The 15,538-nt window shown below is 33.7% G+C and overlaps 1 protein-coding gene across 1 annotated transcript in view; it reads right to left on the minus strand.

The window, feature by feature from the left end:
* Positions 1 to 7,212: 7,212 nt before the first annotated feature.
* Positions 7,213 to 15,538, minus strand: part of dkk2 (dickkopf WNT signaling pathway inhibitor 2) — a 31,403-nt gene continuing 23,077 nt past the window's right edge. The window contains exon 4 of the mRNA XM_056456579.1: positions 7,213 to 10,435. Coding sequence (XP_056312554.1) covers positions 10,185 to 10,435 — 251 coding nt within the window. The 3' untranslated portion in view covers positions 7,213 to 10,184. The remainder of the gene's footprint in view (positions 10,436 to 15,538) is intronic.

A 15,538-nucleotide genomic window follows, 5' to 3' on the forward strand; every position in this document is an offset into this window, starting at 1 on the left:
AGTCTGTAAAAGTAAACCGGCCAGAATGATTTTCACTAGCCCTGGATCACTGTGACCAATTGTTTTTTACGACAATTTTTGATCTGTTTAAAATGGCAAAATCCAAGGGGGGAAAAAAGAAATATAGCTTTTTTCTGTGCTAAGGTGTTTTTAAGGAATGGCTGTGGAAAATCCCTGTGATTTCATCACTTCCAATGAAAGCATTAAAAACGCTGAGCTGATGAAAGAAATAAAACATGTTTGTAGAGCTGCCATGCATAAAGCAATTGAGGCTGATATTTCTTCCAAATTTGATCATATTCATACTTTTGGCACATGGAAATCAGTTCTAGGGTTCTGATTTACATTATTTACTTAGAAAATGTCCTAAAAGTGGATGTACACCAGAATATTTATTTATTTATTTATTTATTATCGATGAATATGTATGCATAATGTGGCTTGGGTTAGTATGGGTTTCCTCAGGGTGCTCAGGTTTCTGTGGCGACCACTAAAAATAGAGACTAAGCCGAAGGAAAATGACTGAATGAATGTAATGTAATGTGTATTTATATAGCGCATTTTATTGTGGATGGTTATACACCCAAAGCGCTTTACAATCATGAGGGGGGTTTCTTCATACCACCAACAGTGTCCACTTAGATGATGTGACGGCAGCCACAGGACAACAGCGCCATTCGCTCACCACACACCAGCTATAGGTGGAGTGAAGAGACATTGACAGAGCCAATTTGGTGGATGGGGATGATTGGGAGGTCATGATGGGTAAGGGCCGATGAAGGAAATTTGGCCAGGACACCGGGGTTACACCCCTACTCTTTACAAAAAGTGCCATGGGATTTTTAATGACCAGAGAGAGTCAGGACCTCGGTTTAACGTCTCATCCGAAAGACGGCAATGAATGACACTACAGCAATGAACGGCAATTCATCTGAAATGAATGATTATTATTGATGGTGTGTAGGAATCATTTGTTTTTATCTAAAACCGTCAGAATGCATCTTGAGTTTTTCAATTCAATTCAATTCACCTTTATTTGTATAGCGCTTATACAATGTAGATTGTGTCAAAGCAGCTTCACATAAAAGGTCACAGTAAATAGGAACAGTGTAGTTAAGTCTCTCCCTAAGTGAAGTTTAATATCTTAATCTAATTTCGAGAGGAGTACGTGCTCATGATTAACCCAGCTGGCTCATATTAGCTAATCACAACCCTCCAATCAAAGCATCATAAGTTCCTATATATATCCTTTTTTCTCTTTGCAACTATCTTCGTCTTGAAGAACCCCCACCCCCCCTCCTTCCACCTTTATCCAGAATAGGTGGCCCAGCAACCAGCAGGAATTCCAACGGCTCTGGCTCCTTGCCATAGCATCCGGCATTTCTGGGTGGAGCTGGCACGCGTCCACAGGGGTTTTCCCGGGGTCCCCCGGTTTTTCTCAAAGCCAAATAGGCTCTCAAGTCTGTTCTACTAGACATCTCGCTCTAAGGGAGTTCATCTTGGCCTTAGCTGCGGGGGAGCCTTGAGATCGCCCTGAGCTCAATCTCCCCTCCCTCGCCCCGCAAAGGGAGGGAGCCCTGGACTCGAGGATCCCTTGAGCTCAGGGCTCTCTCTCCCGGGACAGCATGCCAAACAAGCTTCGTAAGTCATGAGCTAAGTATGAACTCTTGAAACATAACTTAATATTCTAACGTGATTTAAACCACAGTTATTTTTTTTTTAAAATCTACCAAATTGTCATCTTCAAAATCATATTCATATATACTTTTTGCTTATGGAAATCAGCTTCACACTAAGACCTTCCTAAAAGTGAACAGAGACCAGAATAATTTTTTTATTTCTTTATTATTGATTATTATTGATGGGTATAGTAGGCATAATTTGTTTTTATGCAAAATGGTCAACGTCTATCTTGAATCTATCCATAAACATAACTTAATATTCTTGCGTGATTTAAAGCAGAGATGTTAGTTAACTTTTGAGGTTTTAATCTTTTAATTCTTTTGCGTTTATGAAATAATAAAAATCTTCCAAATTTGACCATACTTATATACTTTTTGCATTTGGAAATCAGCTTTACACTAAGACGTTCAAGGGTTCTGATTTGCAAAATTTGTGTAGAAACCTTCCTAAAAGCGAACGTACACCAGAATACATTTTATTTATTTATTATTGATTATTTATATATTATTGAATACTAATGATGGGTATGTAGGCATCATTTGTTTTTATCTAAAATGCTCAATGTCACTTAACAAAATGTACCTTGAATTTATCAGTAAGTTTAACTTATACATTTAATAATTTAATAATCATAATATATACTTAATTTTCTTATGTCATTTAAAATACAGATGTTAGTTAACTCAATACTTTTGAGTTTATAAAATCCCCCCCAAAAAATCTTCCAAATTTGATCATATTCATCTTTACTCTTTGCATATGGAAATCAGCTTCACACTGAGAAGTTTAAGGATTCTGAATTATAAAATTTCCATAGAACACTTCCTAAAAGTGAACGTACACCAGAATAAATGTAAATGAATTTATTATTGATTAAAGCTCATGATTTTAGAGGTTCAATCAAGTCAATATTTAGGGTAAATATGCTTACTTAGAGTTAACTTACAGCAGCACATATTCTCCTGTCAAGTTAGTTTTTTTATAGATCACAAATTTTGCGTAAGAAGTGGTAACACCATCTCACTGCAATTCATAACTTTTATATTTAGTGTCCAATTTGTATCAATTCGTACAATCTAATTTGTACAATTTTGTACAATTTGCTTATCCCTAATTGACGGTTGAGTTTCTGGGTGGGGTTTGGTTAAAAATCACACATTTTCATACAACTGAACTCACCACTAAACTGACAAAACGTAAAATAGGCTGGACGTGGTGTAGTCACATTTCCACCCATTTTGTTATTATGTCATGTTTATAAAAAAAGACCCCGGGTCCTTTAAATTTTAGATTGTGTTCGAACTTGATTGACTTGAGTGAACATCCCCATCAAACCTTAAAAGTGGACTTATTTGGGCCTCTGATCACTCCCAAATTAACTACAAGACATGATATCCCAAGAAACCTCATCAAAATCACAGAGTTTCATTTGTGACGAAGACAAAGATATTTCTAGTGCTGATTTGACACACGTTTTATTGGCTCTTCAGCAGTTGCACACAGTTTTGAATGTTCATTAACCCTTGTGTTGTCTTATAATTCTGTATAAATGACCTATCTTCATGTCAAAACCTTTAAAATGAAGCAGCAACATTTTATTTAAATTCTCAAATGTATTTAGCATGACAAAACAACCTCATTATTCATCAAAAACTCAGAATTTCAAAGTTTTCCCTCATCAGAGTGCAGAATTTCAATTAGTGGGCATTAAATGTTTTTTTTCATGTACTTTAAGATATAGCAGCAACACAGAATCTGTAAGTAACATAAACAACTGCCAAATGTCTGAATGATTATTTTAACGCTGATTAACTTCTCCTAAATAATTTAGATTTGCGTAGCTTATCAGTGAACTATTGCTAGTATAGTGTAGTAAACACTTCGCCATCTGAAAGCAGCTTTACTGACAAGATGTGCGTGAATTTAATCCACTTCTATTAATCATGCAGCCCTAGAAAACAGTTTATTTGTGATTTTTTTAGAAATCTTGCCTTGTTAAAGTGAACAAGAAATTATGACAACATTGTAACAGTTTTAATCCTTTAAAAAAATAAAAATCTACACTGCTCTCAATGTATTATTTTCTGCTCTTTCTTCTGCTATTTCTTGACTGCTCGAACCAAGAGAAGCGACTTTAGTTAACTTATTAGTTTTTACAAATTTAAGTGAATTAAACACAGAACAATTAGGTTGTCCCCCCCCAAAAAAACTCAAGAATTGTTTTGTTTTAGCTCATTTTAAGTAGTTTGAACAAGCAGCAAACGTCATTGTTTGGAGTGTGAACACACCTTAAGGGACTATCCTTATTTCTTAACATTGTTGGGGGGAAAAACTCACTGAAGACTAAAATATGACTTTAAATTGATGTGGTTTACTTTATGAACCCTGTGATTTACAGTTCTGATGAAGTGTGAATCATTAATAAGCCCAACAAACACACATTTTAAGACTGTTACTTAGCTCCTGAAGGACTACATGGTATTAAACGGGGATGGACAACATTAAGCCGTTTCCATGAACCAGAAGCATTATACAGGCCACTTTGTTAGTGGTTTGTCATGTTAACGGCCTTAGACATTTTACATTCTTTCGTCTACTCGTAACCTGTCTGCCAGAAATACAAGAGCTCAGTCTCCATGTTTTATTAACATGTTAGGCTGTTAAGCTAATCCTGAAACAGCTATTGAAAAAAAAGGGAAAATAAAAGGCAAGATGCTTATTTTCAACATAAGAGGCCGGGTGTATTAGCTAATAAATGTCATCAAGGATATAAAGTCACAGTAATACAAACCGTATAAAGCTACTGAGGCTTTTTAAAAAGACGGCTATTAGATGAAGTAACTGGTTTATGAGATATGCCAAAAAATATCTCAGGCATATTTAGAACGAGGATCATTTGATGACATTTTAAAAGGTTTTTAACAATTTAAGTGAACATTTTAACTTGCTTATCATTAATACTTCAGCACTATCTTTTTATGTATGTTGTATCATTTTTGGGGTGGCATGGTGGCTCAATGGTTAGCACTGTTACCCTATAGCAAGAAGGTCGCTGGTTCGAGCCGCAGTTGGCATTTCTGTGTGGAGTTTGCATGTTCTCCCCATGTTGGAATGGGATTCCTCCGGATGCTCCGGTTTCCCCATAGTCCAAAGACACGCGCTATAGGGGAATTGGATAAACAAAATTGGCCATAGTGCAGTGGTTCTCAACTGGTTTGGCCATGGGACCCACAGTTTTACATGATCATCAAGCCACGAACCAAATTTTTAGGAACTATAATATAATTTTAGGAATTATAATTAATCTTTCTAGTATTTGTTAACATACACAAGTAGTGATAGATAAATCATAAGAAAATCACCAAGACTTACAAATAAACAATATTTTATTGCTGTCATTTAACAAAATGTACGCACTTTTGTAATGCCCTCAGCTCTTGGAATCGTCTTTAAAAATAGTCCAGAGATTTGTCCTTGCAACCGGGATGTTTAGTTTCTAAATTTCATTTTAATTTAGAAGGTTTCATGCTCTCTTGTGAGAGCACCTCACTACATATGACACACTGAGGTTTTCAGCCTTTTTTGTCGTCGATATATGTAAATCCATACTTTACATATTCGGGGTCATACTTGCGCTTCGACATATTTGTTGCTATAATTAAACAAAATTTTACATGTCAAACAATATGGTTGTTGCACGCGCATTTCAAAATAAAAGTCCGGTATAAGCAAAATAAGTTAAAAATGTAACTTTTGCTGGGTTTTTTTTGACCACACTGGTCATTTTGACCCACTGAAAATGTTCCCGCGACCCGGAATATTTGACAATTCATTCAGCTGTGGCGACCCCTGGGAATCAGGGACTAAGCTGAAGGAAAACGAATAAATTAATGAATGTATCATTTATATTTATATATATATATATATATATATATATATATATATATATATATATATATATATATATATATATATATATATATATATATATATATATATATATATACATATATACACACATACATACAACAGTTCAGTCTGGTTCTTGGATTTGATTGGTTGAAAGCCGTGCAATATTCTGCAATATCAGAACTCGTAAAGCCTCCTCACCCTTGTGTATTACTCTGCACACACACAGTGACAGCAGATCAATAAACTCACTACAGTTTGACATATATTGCAGCTGTTGGACAACATAATGTCCTTTTGGGGCTTTTTTACTCGAGAATGTAGTTGTTTAGAGTGCAACTGCAGTTTATTTATAAGGATAGTGCCTATTTTAAATATTTATAATTTCTGAGAGACAGCGCATCGGCATCCATCAGCCTGTCATTGAGCAAAGCAAAGATGGTTGATGTTGTCCATCCACAAGATGGTGACAGAGACTGCAAAATAAGCCCTTAGAGGAGTCAATCAAAACATTATAAAATTAGTGAGTGATGTTATAAATCGATCTCTCTCTTTTGGATGTTGCAGTGCTGTATTTATACCATAGTTATTGTAGTGTATTGAGTGTAAGATGGCAATATATGTATTTTGTGTTGGCCACTCTTTGTATAACCCTGAGTTTTTGGTTGGCCATCTGTTTGTTTCTAATGTGTCTCCTGTTTTCGTTACTGCAGACTAGTTCAGTAAACAGAAAGAAGAAATGCCCGCATGTGTTTAGCGTTTTTTTCCTTATTGTAAATACAACAGTAATCTACTATTGTTTGCGTTGCTTTGTCTTTTTCAGGGTTAATTATTGTGATCTCCAGATTGCAACTGAGAAATACTGGGAAATCTCTGTAGACTGATGGCATTTCATGCTGTTCAGCTTTATAATCGTAAAATGTCAGCAAAATCACCTGTCTTGTCATCACTTTAGACATTACTCTAGAGAATCATTCAAACACTAGCTCTAAAGTGACGTGTGAAGTAGCAATGGTTTCTGCTATTCTGACGTCAGCTAAAGATGTGAATGAATGGCGGAATAAAGTAGTTTCTCATACAAAAGGATTTTAAGACTCTCTGTGTTTGATTTTCTCTTTTATACACACGATTGGGCCATCGAACTGTTGTAAAAACGCAATATCACACGAGTAGCAGTGCGATATGACTGTATATGACACTGCGCACCTCCCACCAGTGCCGATATACAGACATATCGCATTGCTACTCATGTGATATTGCTCATATATATATTTTGACATTTTATTTTCCCAAATATGCAGACATTTTTCTTGCATTTAATATACAGTCTATGCCTATATATCTTCAGGCTGCATTAATCTAAACGATATATCGGCAGACATTATCAGCCGATATATACAAAATGCTCATTAAAAGCTTAATAAGTAAATTCAGTTGATATATTAATCAATAAATAATTGCAGTTTCTTTGTATTCTGCATTTGAGATTTAAAAATATAGATAGTTATCTGCTATAGTCGCCATTTTTGTAATCAGAATTCACATTAAAATTTCTATTCATTGGTTGTAATTTAGCAAACAATATCAGTCAGAGCTGCAAATACAAGACCAGCCAAATGCTTGTAATACAAAATACATTCTTTAATCTGCTTAAATCACTGTAAATACACAATGAGAAATAACAGCACTGTTACAACAGAAACAAAAAAAAATGGACTAACCCGGGCCCATATGAAAATCTGATATATAGCCATATATGAACATAATATATATATACAAAATTATAGCTAATATATTTAAACATATATGTACATATTTCTAATTTAAATAGAGAAATATATGTAAATGAACATTATTTTCCAATATTTTGAAATATATGACATTTTAGATATGCGGAATCCAAACTTGTATATTTGTAGTATATGTGATTTGCATATATTGCCATAGATCAGATTTCTAGATGGGGAAAAGCAGACATTGAACATACATACAACTTGAGCTCTGTGAAGAAACATGGTTTGAAAATAACTTAATAGAAATAGTTCTGCGTGGGGATTTTCATGTCTGCGGTGTGAAAAACTGAGTTTGAGGAAACAGATAAAACACCATGCTATGACAAGTTAAAAAAACGTTTTATGCTACTTTATTCACGTCCCCCCTCTGTTCCTTTTAACCAATATATACATGATATACAACTTTTTCTTAAATACATTTTTTATTTTATTTACAATATAAGAGCTTATTAGTTTTTTATTTGTATTTTTTTATATTCTAGCTAAAAGCCGGTGTAAAATATTTACAGAGCAAAAGTGTGGACTGATTTATGAAGTCATTTGCACATTCACTGTGCATTCAAACTGTAAACAACTTCCCTCGATAATCAAAGATGATTGAGTATTTCTGATCTCATCTATGACCATTGAGTAAATCTAATTATTATATTCCTAACGTGTGGCTACCGTATATTCTTCTGTTTGGATTTTATGAATCACACAAGCAAATACAAAAGTGCACTTTCAGAAGGGCAGATGTTTGAAATTTAGTCTACAAAAATAAAAAAATTAAGAAAATTTAAACATAAAATGATAATGAAAGAAACCCAAAGTTATTAATGTAACAAATAAAATGATGCAGTAAAAAGCGATAAGTTGACTTTACTAAAAGAAAAATGAATAGAACCATTGCTTTTAAAGCGATAAGCTGACTTGACATAAAAATGTGAGTAATCCTGTTGCCTTGATAAGATTAGCTAAATGAACTGTGCATACTTGCAAAATTAAGTCAACTCAACTGTTCCAAGTCAAAACTGATTTTCTCAATGTTTTAAAGCGATAAGTTGACTTTACTCTAAAAAAGTGAGAAAACCTGTTGGTTTTAAAACGATTTGTTGATTACATAAAAAGTGAGCAATCCAGTTGGTTTAAAATGATTAGGTAAACAAACTATGTTCATAATTGTAAAAAGTCAACTCAACTCTTCCAAGATTTAACAGATTTTCTCAATGTTTTAAAGTGATAAGTTGACTTTACTCAAAAAAATGAGAAAACCTGTTGCTTTAAAAGCGATTAGTTGACTACATAAAAAATTGAGAAATGCTGTTGCCTTAAAATGATTAGGTAAAACAATTATGGGAATAATTGTAAAAATTAAGTCAAGTCAACTCAACTATTCCAAAATACAACAGATTTTCTCACTTTTTAAAGCGATAAGTTGACTTTACTCAAAAAAATGAGAAACCTGTTGCTTTAAAAGCGATTAGTTGACTACATAAAAAATTGAGAAATGCTGTTGCCTTAAAATGATTAGGTAAAACAATTATGGGAATAATTGTAAAAATTAAGTCAAGTCAACTCAACTATTCCAAAATACAACAGATTTTCTCACTTTTTAAAGCGATAAGTTGACTTTACTCAAAAAAATGAGAAAACCTGTTGCTTTAAAAGCGATTAGTTGACTACATAAAAAGTGAATAATCCCATTGCCTTAAAATGATTAGGTAAATGAACTATGTGCATAATTGTAAAAATTAAGTTAAGTCAACTGTTCCAAAGATACAACAGAATTTCTGGGTTTCAAAGCATTTAGTTAGCTTTATTCTAAAAAAGTGAGAAAACTTGTTGCTTTTAAACAATTAGTTGACAACATTAAAAAGCGTGAAATGTCCTGAAATTGCTTAGGTAATTGAACTATGTGCATAATTGTAAATATTAAGTTAAGTCAACTCAACTGTTCAACAGATTTTCTCAATGTTTCAAAGCGATAAGTTAACTTAACATAAAAAAGTGAGTAATCCCCTTGTGCTAAATGATTAGGTAAATGAACTATGAGCATAATTGTAAATATTAAGTTAAGTCAACTCAACTGTTAAACAGATTTTCCCAATGTTTCAAAGTGATTAGTTAGCTTAACATAAAAAAGTGAGTAATCCCCTTGTGCTAAATGATTAGGTAAATTAACTATGAGCATAATTGTAAATATTAAGTTAAGTCAACTCAACTGTTCAACAGATTTTCTCAATGATTCAAAGCGATTAGTTAACTTAACATAAAAAAGTGAGTAATCCCCTTGTGCTAAATGATTAGGTTAATGAACTATGAGCATAATTGTAAAAATTAAGTCAACATATTTGTTCCAAACTGTTTTTAAAGTAAAATCAACTTGTCGCTTTTGATGAAACAGGTCTACTCAGTTTTTTTTAAATGAGTTAACTAATCTCTTTTAATATTAAAGTGGTTATGTAATGAAAAATTGTGCATGGGAAATTCTACTGTCAAAACAAAAACAAATCAGAGCATTTAGATCCTAAAAGACACTTAAACCATTAATGGCGGCACTTTATCAGTGATAAAAATGGCTTGTAAATCAATAAAACCTCCAGAAAAGATGCCCGGAATGCTTCCAAACTCTGAGCATCCACCGTTTCACTTCATTCAAGTCCCAAACCCACCCTGTTCTGGCACACATTCATCTGTATCTCACCCTTTTTAATCACAGCAAAGTAAGTCCTGGAGAAAAGAAGTCCTCGTCCGCCCCTCTCCCAGCGGGACGCAGAACCCCCAAGGTGCGGCTTGTTTTGTATGCAATGTCCCCTGTTAGATCCTTTGGCACACGTGCAGCCTGGACCTGGAGAAGGAGGTGGCGTCTTTCCATACCTTGCAGGCTAGTCCTTTGGCACAGTCGCAGCGCTGGAAGATCTCCAGGCCGTGGGAGCCTTTTTTGCGCTGTTTGGTGCAGACTTCGCCTTGCCGCAGGACGGGCTTGCAGATTTTCGTCCAGAAGTGGCGGGCGCAGCAGTAGCCCTCCGAGCAGTCGGACGATCGCAGACAAGGGTCGCCTTCGTGACCTACAAGTGAACGGATAAAACAATGATGTACATGTGAAATAATAAACATACATAGGTTAGTGCAGTATTTCCCAACCCTGTTCCTGGAGGCACACCAACAGTACATATTTTGGATGTCTCCCTTATCTGACCCATTAACTTCAGCTTTTGGAGTCTGTCTAATGTTCTAATGAGTTGATTCAGGTGTGTTTGATTAGGGAGAGGTTGAAAATGTGTACTGTTGGTGTGCCTTCAGGAACAGGGTTGGGAAACACTGGGTTAGTGTATGCTCCCTTCAGCCTTTTTTGCGTTTGATTAAAGATTTAATAAACTTTTTTGATTCATAATAATGTTTTAGGTCTAATTTTTACTCTTTGTGAAAGTAGCCATGTAATAGGTGGGATAAAGTACATCCAGGGAGTTGTTTTCACAGAATAAAGCCCTTCAGTCTTAAAAAAACTGTGCTCTGCTTCATGTCAGGCTGCCGAGGAGCCTGTCAGGTGTTATTCTGTGATAACAACCTCCTGGATGTGCTTTTCCCCTTACATATATGCTTTTGTTGAACAGCTTGTTGCAGTAATTCAACATATTTTTAAAACAATCCTGTTTAATAGCAGTATTTAGGCAAAACAAAAACTACATTACCCATGATTCTGTACACCAATCAGAAAGTCGCAGTGAAAGTTGCAAAAATCTTCCTTCACCCCTATGTTGTTGAACTATTTAAATAAATAAACGTATTCATATGGCTTCTATGGATACAAAAAAACTCTCTATTTTTCTATTACATTCGTGGCTTTTGCAATGCATCATGGGATTGTAGTTTTTAGATATTTTGGACAGTCTTCATTATTTAAATCAAAGTGTGTAACTTTGTGACCCAGGGCTTTTAAAGTTTTCAATGAAGCCTCTTTTTTTGCAGCTGAAAATTGCTTTTGAATTGTTTTTAACAATTGTTTTTAATACAGGAATTTCTGGAGAAGATTCACGAGTTGCATATTAAATAAATACTTTAACATTTTAAAATAATCAATATTAAAATCGCACATTGTAATATTTTATTTTGTATATTGTAATTTTAATATTTTAGAGGTGGCACGGTGGCTCAGTGGTTAGCAAAGTCTCCTCAGAGCAAAAAGGTTGCTGGTTCGAGTCCCGGCTGGGTTTCCTCCGGGTACTTCGGTTTCCCACACAGTCCAAAGACTTCCGCCATAGGTGAATTGGATGAACTAATTTGGCTGTAGTGTATGAGTTTGTGTAAATGTGAGAGAGTAAGGGTCTTTTCAAGTACTGGGTTGGGGAAGGGTATGTGCTGCGTAAAACATATGCCGGAATAGTTGGCGGTTCATTCCGCTGTGGCAACCTCTGAAATGGAGACTTAAGTCGAAGGAAAATGAATGAACGAATGATTTGTGAGTTGGACAATAAATAAATAATTTAACATACTTATTACTAGCGTGACTTGATCATTAATTGACAAAGACATGAATATGCAAATGTTTCATTACATTATTAAAATAATCATTTAAAACCTTAGGCCAAATAATGTTGGACTTACAAAATTTAAAAAGGCTGGATTTCTTCCATTTAATAATACAAAAATAAAGCATATCATAGTTTTATTATACAAGGATTTAATTATTTTCATTGCTTAATATTAATTAGCTAAATAATAATTATATTTAAACTTTTCTTCCCTCATCTCCTTCCTTCCCTTATCTCTAAGATAACATTACAACGCATTATATTAAAATCTAAATTTAATTTAGCATGAAAAGCATTAAAACAGACATTTACATTAAAAAAACATGTTCATTCTCTTCCATTCATCTCCATCCAACAACCACGTGATTTTTCTCCCCCCCGGTCCTTAAACTATTTCACTCACACACGCTGTACGTCACATTATGGAAACCACATCTGTTACATGTGCAAATTGCAAAACTCTTACGCACATGTTTTATCTCTTATGCAAATATTCAGGACAGCGCTCAAGTGAAATAAAGATAATAAAGTGCAACCAAATACGTCACCGTCACCGATACGCATCGGCAACACAAACAAATGCAAAACAGCCGGAGCTCGCCTTTCTAACAATAGTTCAGCACGAAAATAGAGATGGCTACAGTTTTATATTTCTTTTTTTTGCATGGCAGAACTGCAATCTAAAGCCAATACACAACCTGACAACAGTCTCTTTATAGATCCCAGTTGTAAGAGCAACAAATAATAACTTGACTTCTAGTTGATCATTTGGAAAAGTGGCAGAAGGTAGATTTTTCTGATCAATCATCTGTTGAACTGTATCCTAATCATCACAAATACTGCAAAAGACATATTGGAACCCGCACGGACCCGAGATTCTCACATAAATCAGTCAAGTTTGGTAAAGAAAAAAATCATGGTTTGGTAATACATTCAGTATGAGGGCGTGCGAGAGATCTGCAGAGTGGACGGCAACATCAACAGCCTGAACTATCAAGACATTTTTGCTGCCCATTACATTACAAACCAGAGGAGAGGGCAAATTCTTCAGCAGGATAGCGCTGCTTCTCATACTTCAGCCTCCACATCAAAGTTCCTGAAAGCAAACAAGGTCAAGGTGCTCCAGGATTGACCTGCCTAGTCACCAGACATGAACATTATTGAGCATGTCTGGGGTAAGATGAAGGAGGAGGCATTGAAGATGAATCCAAAGAATCTTCATGAACTTTGGGAGTCCTGCAAGAATGCTTTCTTTGTCATTCCAGATGACTTTATTAATAAGTTATTTGAGTCATTGCAGAGATGCTTTGATGCAGTCGTTCAAGCTCATGGGAGTCATACACAATGTTAATTCTGTTTCCACTGCACCATGACTTTATATTCTATACTGTACATTATTTCTGTTAAGTGACCAGACTTTTGTCCAAGCAAAGTCAGACCTTACTGTGCTAATCAAATCATTAATATTCAAGGCATGATCACATTTTATTTTGGTTAAATAAGCGTAATTTAGAGGTCTTTGCCTTTTATATAAGCCACTTCTGATACCAAATGATCAACCAGAAGTCAATTATTTGTTGTTCCTAAAACCTGGATAGACGACATGACTTTTGTCAGGTAGTGTATATTTGATGGGAAAAAAGACTCTCCCACACTGTAGTATAACTGCTAAAGTATTTTCTATATTGCATTATACGAGGCCAGCATATAGATAGAGTGTTGGCGATCCTGGTTTGAGCAAATCATTTCCTGATCCAGTATATTAAGTACAGTAATTGGCCCATTTGAAAAGAACCTGATATGCTTGGCTAACAGACTGCTTTACTCTTCAAAGGGACAATTAGCGATGCAAACATTTATTATACATATAACATAAATGGTACTTAGTCATGCAAGGTTTTTTACTTTCTTTTGTATGTGTGTGAGTGTGTGTGTGTGTGTGTGTGTGTGTGTGTGTGTGTGATACATGAAAGCTTTTCCTGCCAAAGTTCTAACACAGAAAATAGCCTTCCTGTAACAAAACCACAGCTTCCTGACTTTTTTTTCCCTGGTTTTGGAGTTGTGATGGAGGAGGACATCAGCTTCCACCTGGTTTGTGTGTGTGTTTGTGTGTGTGTGTGTGTGTGTGTGCGTGTGTGTGTGTGTGTGCGCGTGTTAGTGACATAATGATGCAAATCTGTTTAATGACATTGGTATGACACAGGTATTACATTAAGGTGATGAATTATGAGGACACTGCTGATGTCCTCATTTCTCAAAAGGCTGATAAATCACACAGAATGAGTTTTTTTTTACAAACATTATACAAACAATGGAAACCTATGTAATGTCCCCACAATTCACAAAAACAAACGTGAAGACGGTCAGTAGTTAATAGTTATGGAAACACATCATCCATGTTCATACATTACAAACATGTGAACTTGTCCCTTAACAGTAAAAAAAAGTATTTTGTAGTTGTGTTTCCACATATTTACACTTTTATATAACATTATGGGACCTTTATCTTTGCCCAAAAACTTTTGGTTGAAAAGTTTGATAAAATGGCTTTCATTTATGTGTTGTTTTTTTGTAGTTTAATAATTAATAAATGAATAAAGTGTCTGTGTTGGTTATGTGAATTATGACACAAAACCAGGGAATGAGGTGCCAGTTTTTATATTTTCTTATATCTTATATATTTTTATATTTTTTCTTATATCTTATATTTTTATACATTATACATTTTTGTACATATGTAATATATTTAACAAAATGGCTAAAATAATAATCTAACATATTAATATAATATAATATGATATACATTCATTTTCTTTTTAGCTTAGTCCCTTTATTCATCAGGGGTCGCCTTCCAGCCGCAATCCGTCACCAGGAAATATAATATAGTATAATAAATAACAATATAATAATGTAAAATAATATAATATAATATAATATAATATAATATAATATAATATAATATAATATAATATAATATAATATAATATAATATAATATAATATAATATAATATAATATAATATAATATAATAATAAAATATTATCAATATAAGTCAATTTGTTAAACTATACAGTTAAATTGTAAAAATCAAAAGCTGTCAAGACAGAGATTTTGCATTGCATAATGAGATTTGAAAGCAGTTAATCATTAATAAGTAACATTTTGATTAACCTGAGTTTAAAAAAAAATGTTTTAAATAAATGTGCATAATAAAATATTTATTTACTGCACATATATTTTATATAGCATTATGGTACCTTTATATCTGCCAAACAACTTTTGATGTGGAAAAAATTGATAAAATGGCTTTTATTTATGTTTTAATTTTAATTTTTTTTTTGTAGTTTAATAATTAATAAAGGAATAAAGTGTCTGTGTTGGTTATGTGAATTATGACACAAAACCAGAGAGTATGTGCCAGTTCTGATATTGTCTTACATTTAAATTTTTCTAATATCTTATATTTTTAGATTTATAAATTACTTTTTTTACATATTTAATATATTTGACAAAATTGCTTAATTTTTTGTAGTTTGGAAAAAATATATAATATCATACATAATAATATAATATGATCTAATGTAATATAATAAATAATATAATATAATGCAATATAAAAATATATAATATAATATAATA

The sequence above is a fragment of the Danio aesculapii genome, chromosome 1, assembly GCF_903798145.1.
Source record: "Danio aesculapii chromosome 1, fDanAes4.1, whole genome shotgun sequence".
Lineage (NCBI taxonomy): Eukaryota > Metazoa > Chordata > Actinopteri > Cypriniformes > Danionidae > Danio > Danio aesculapii.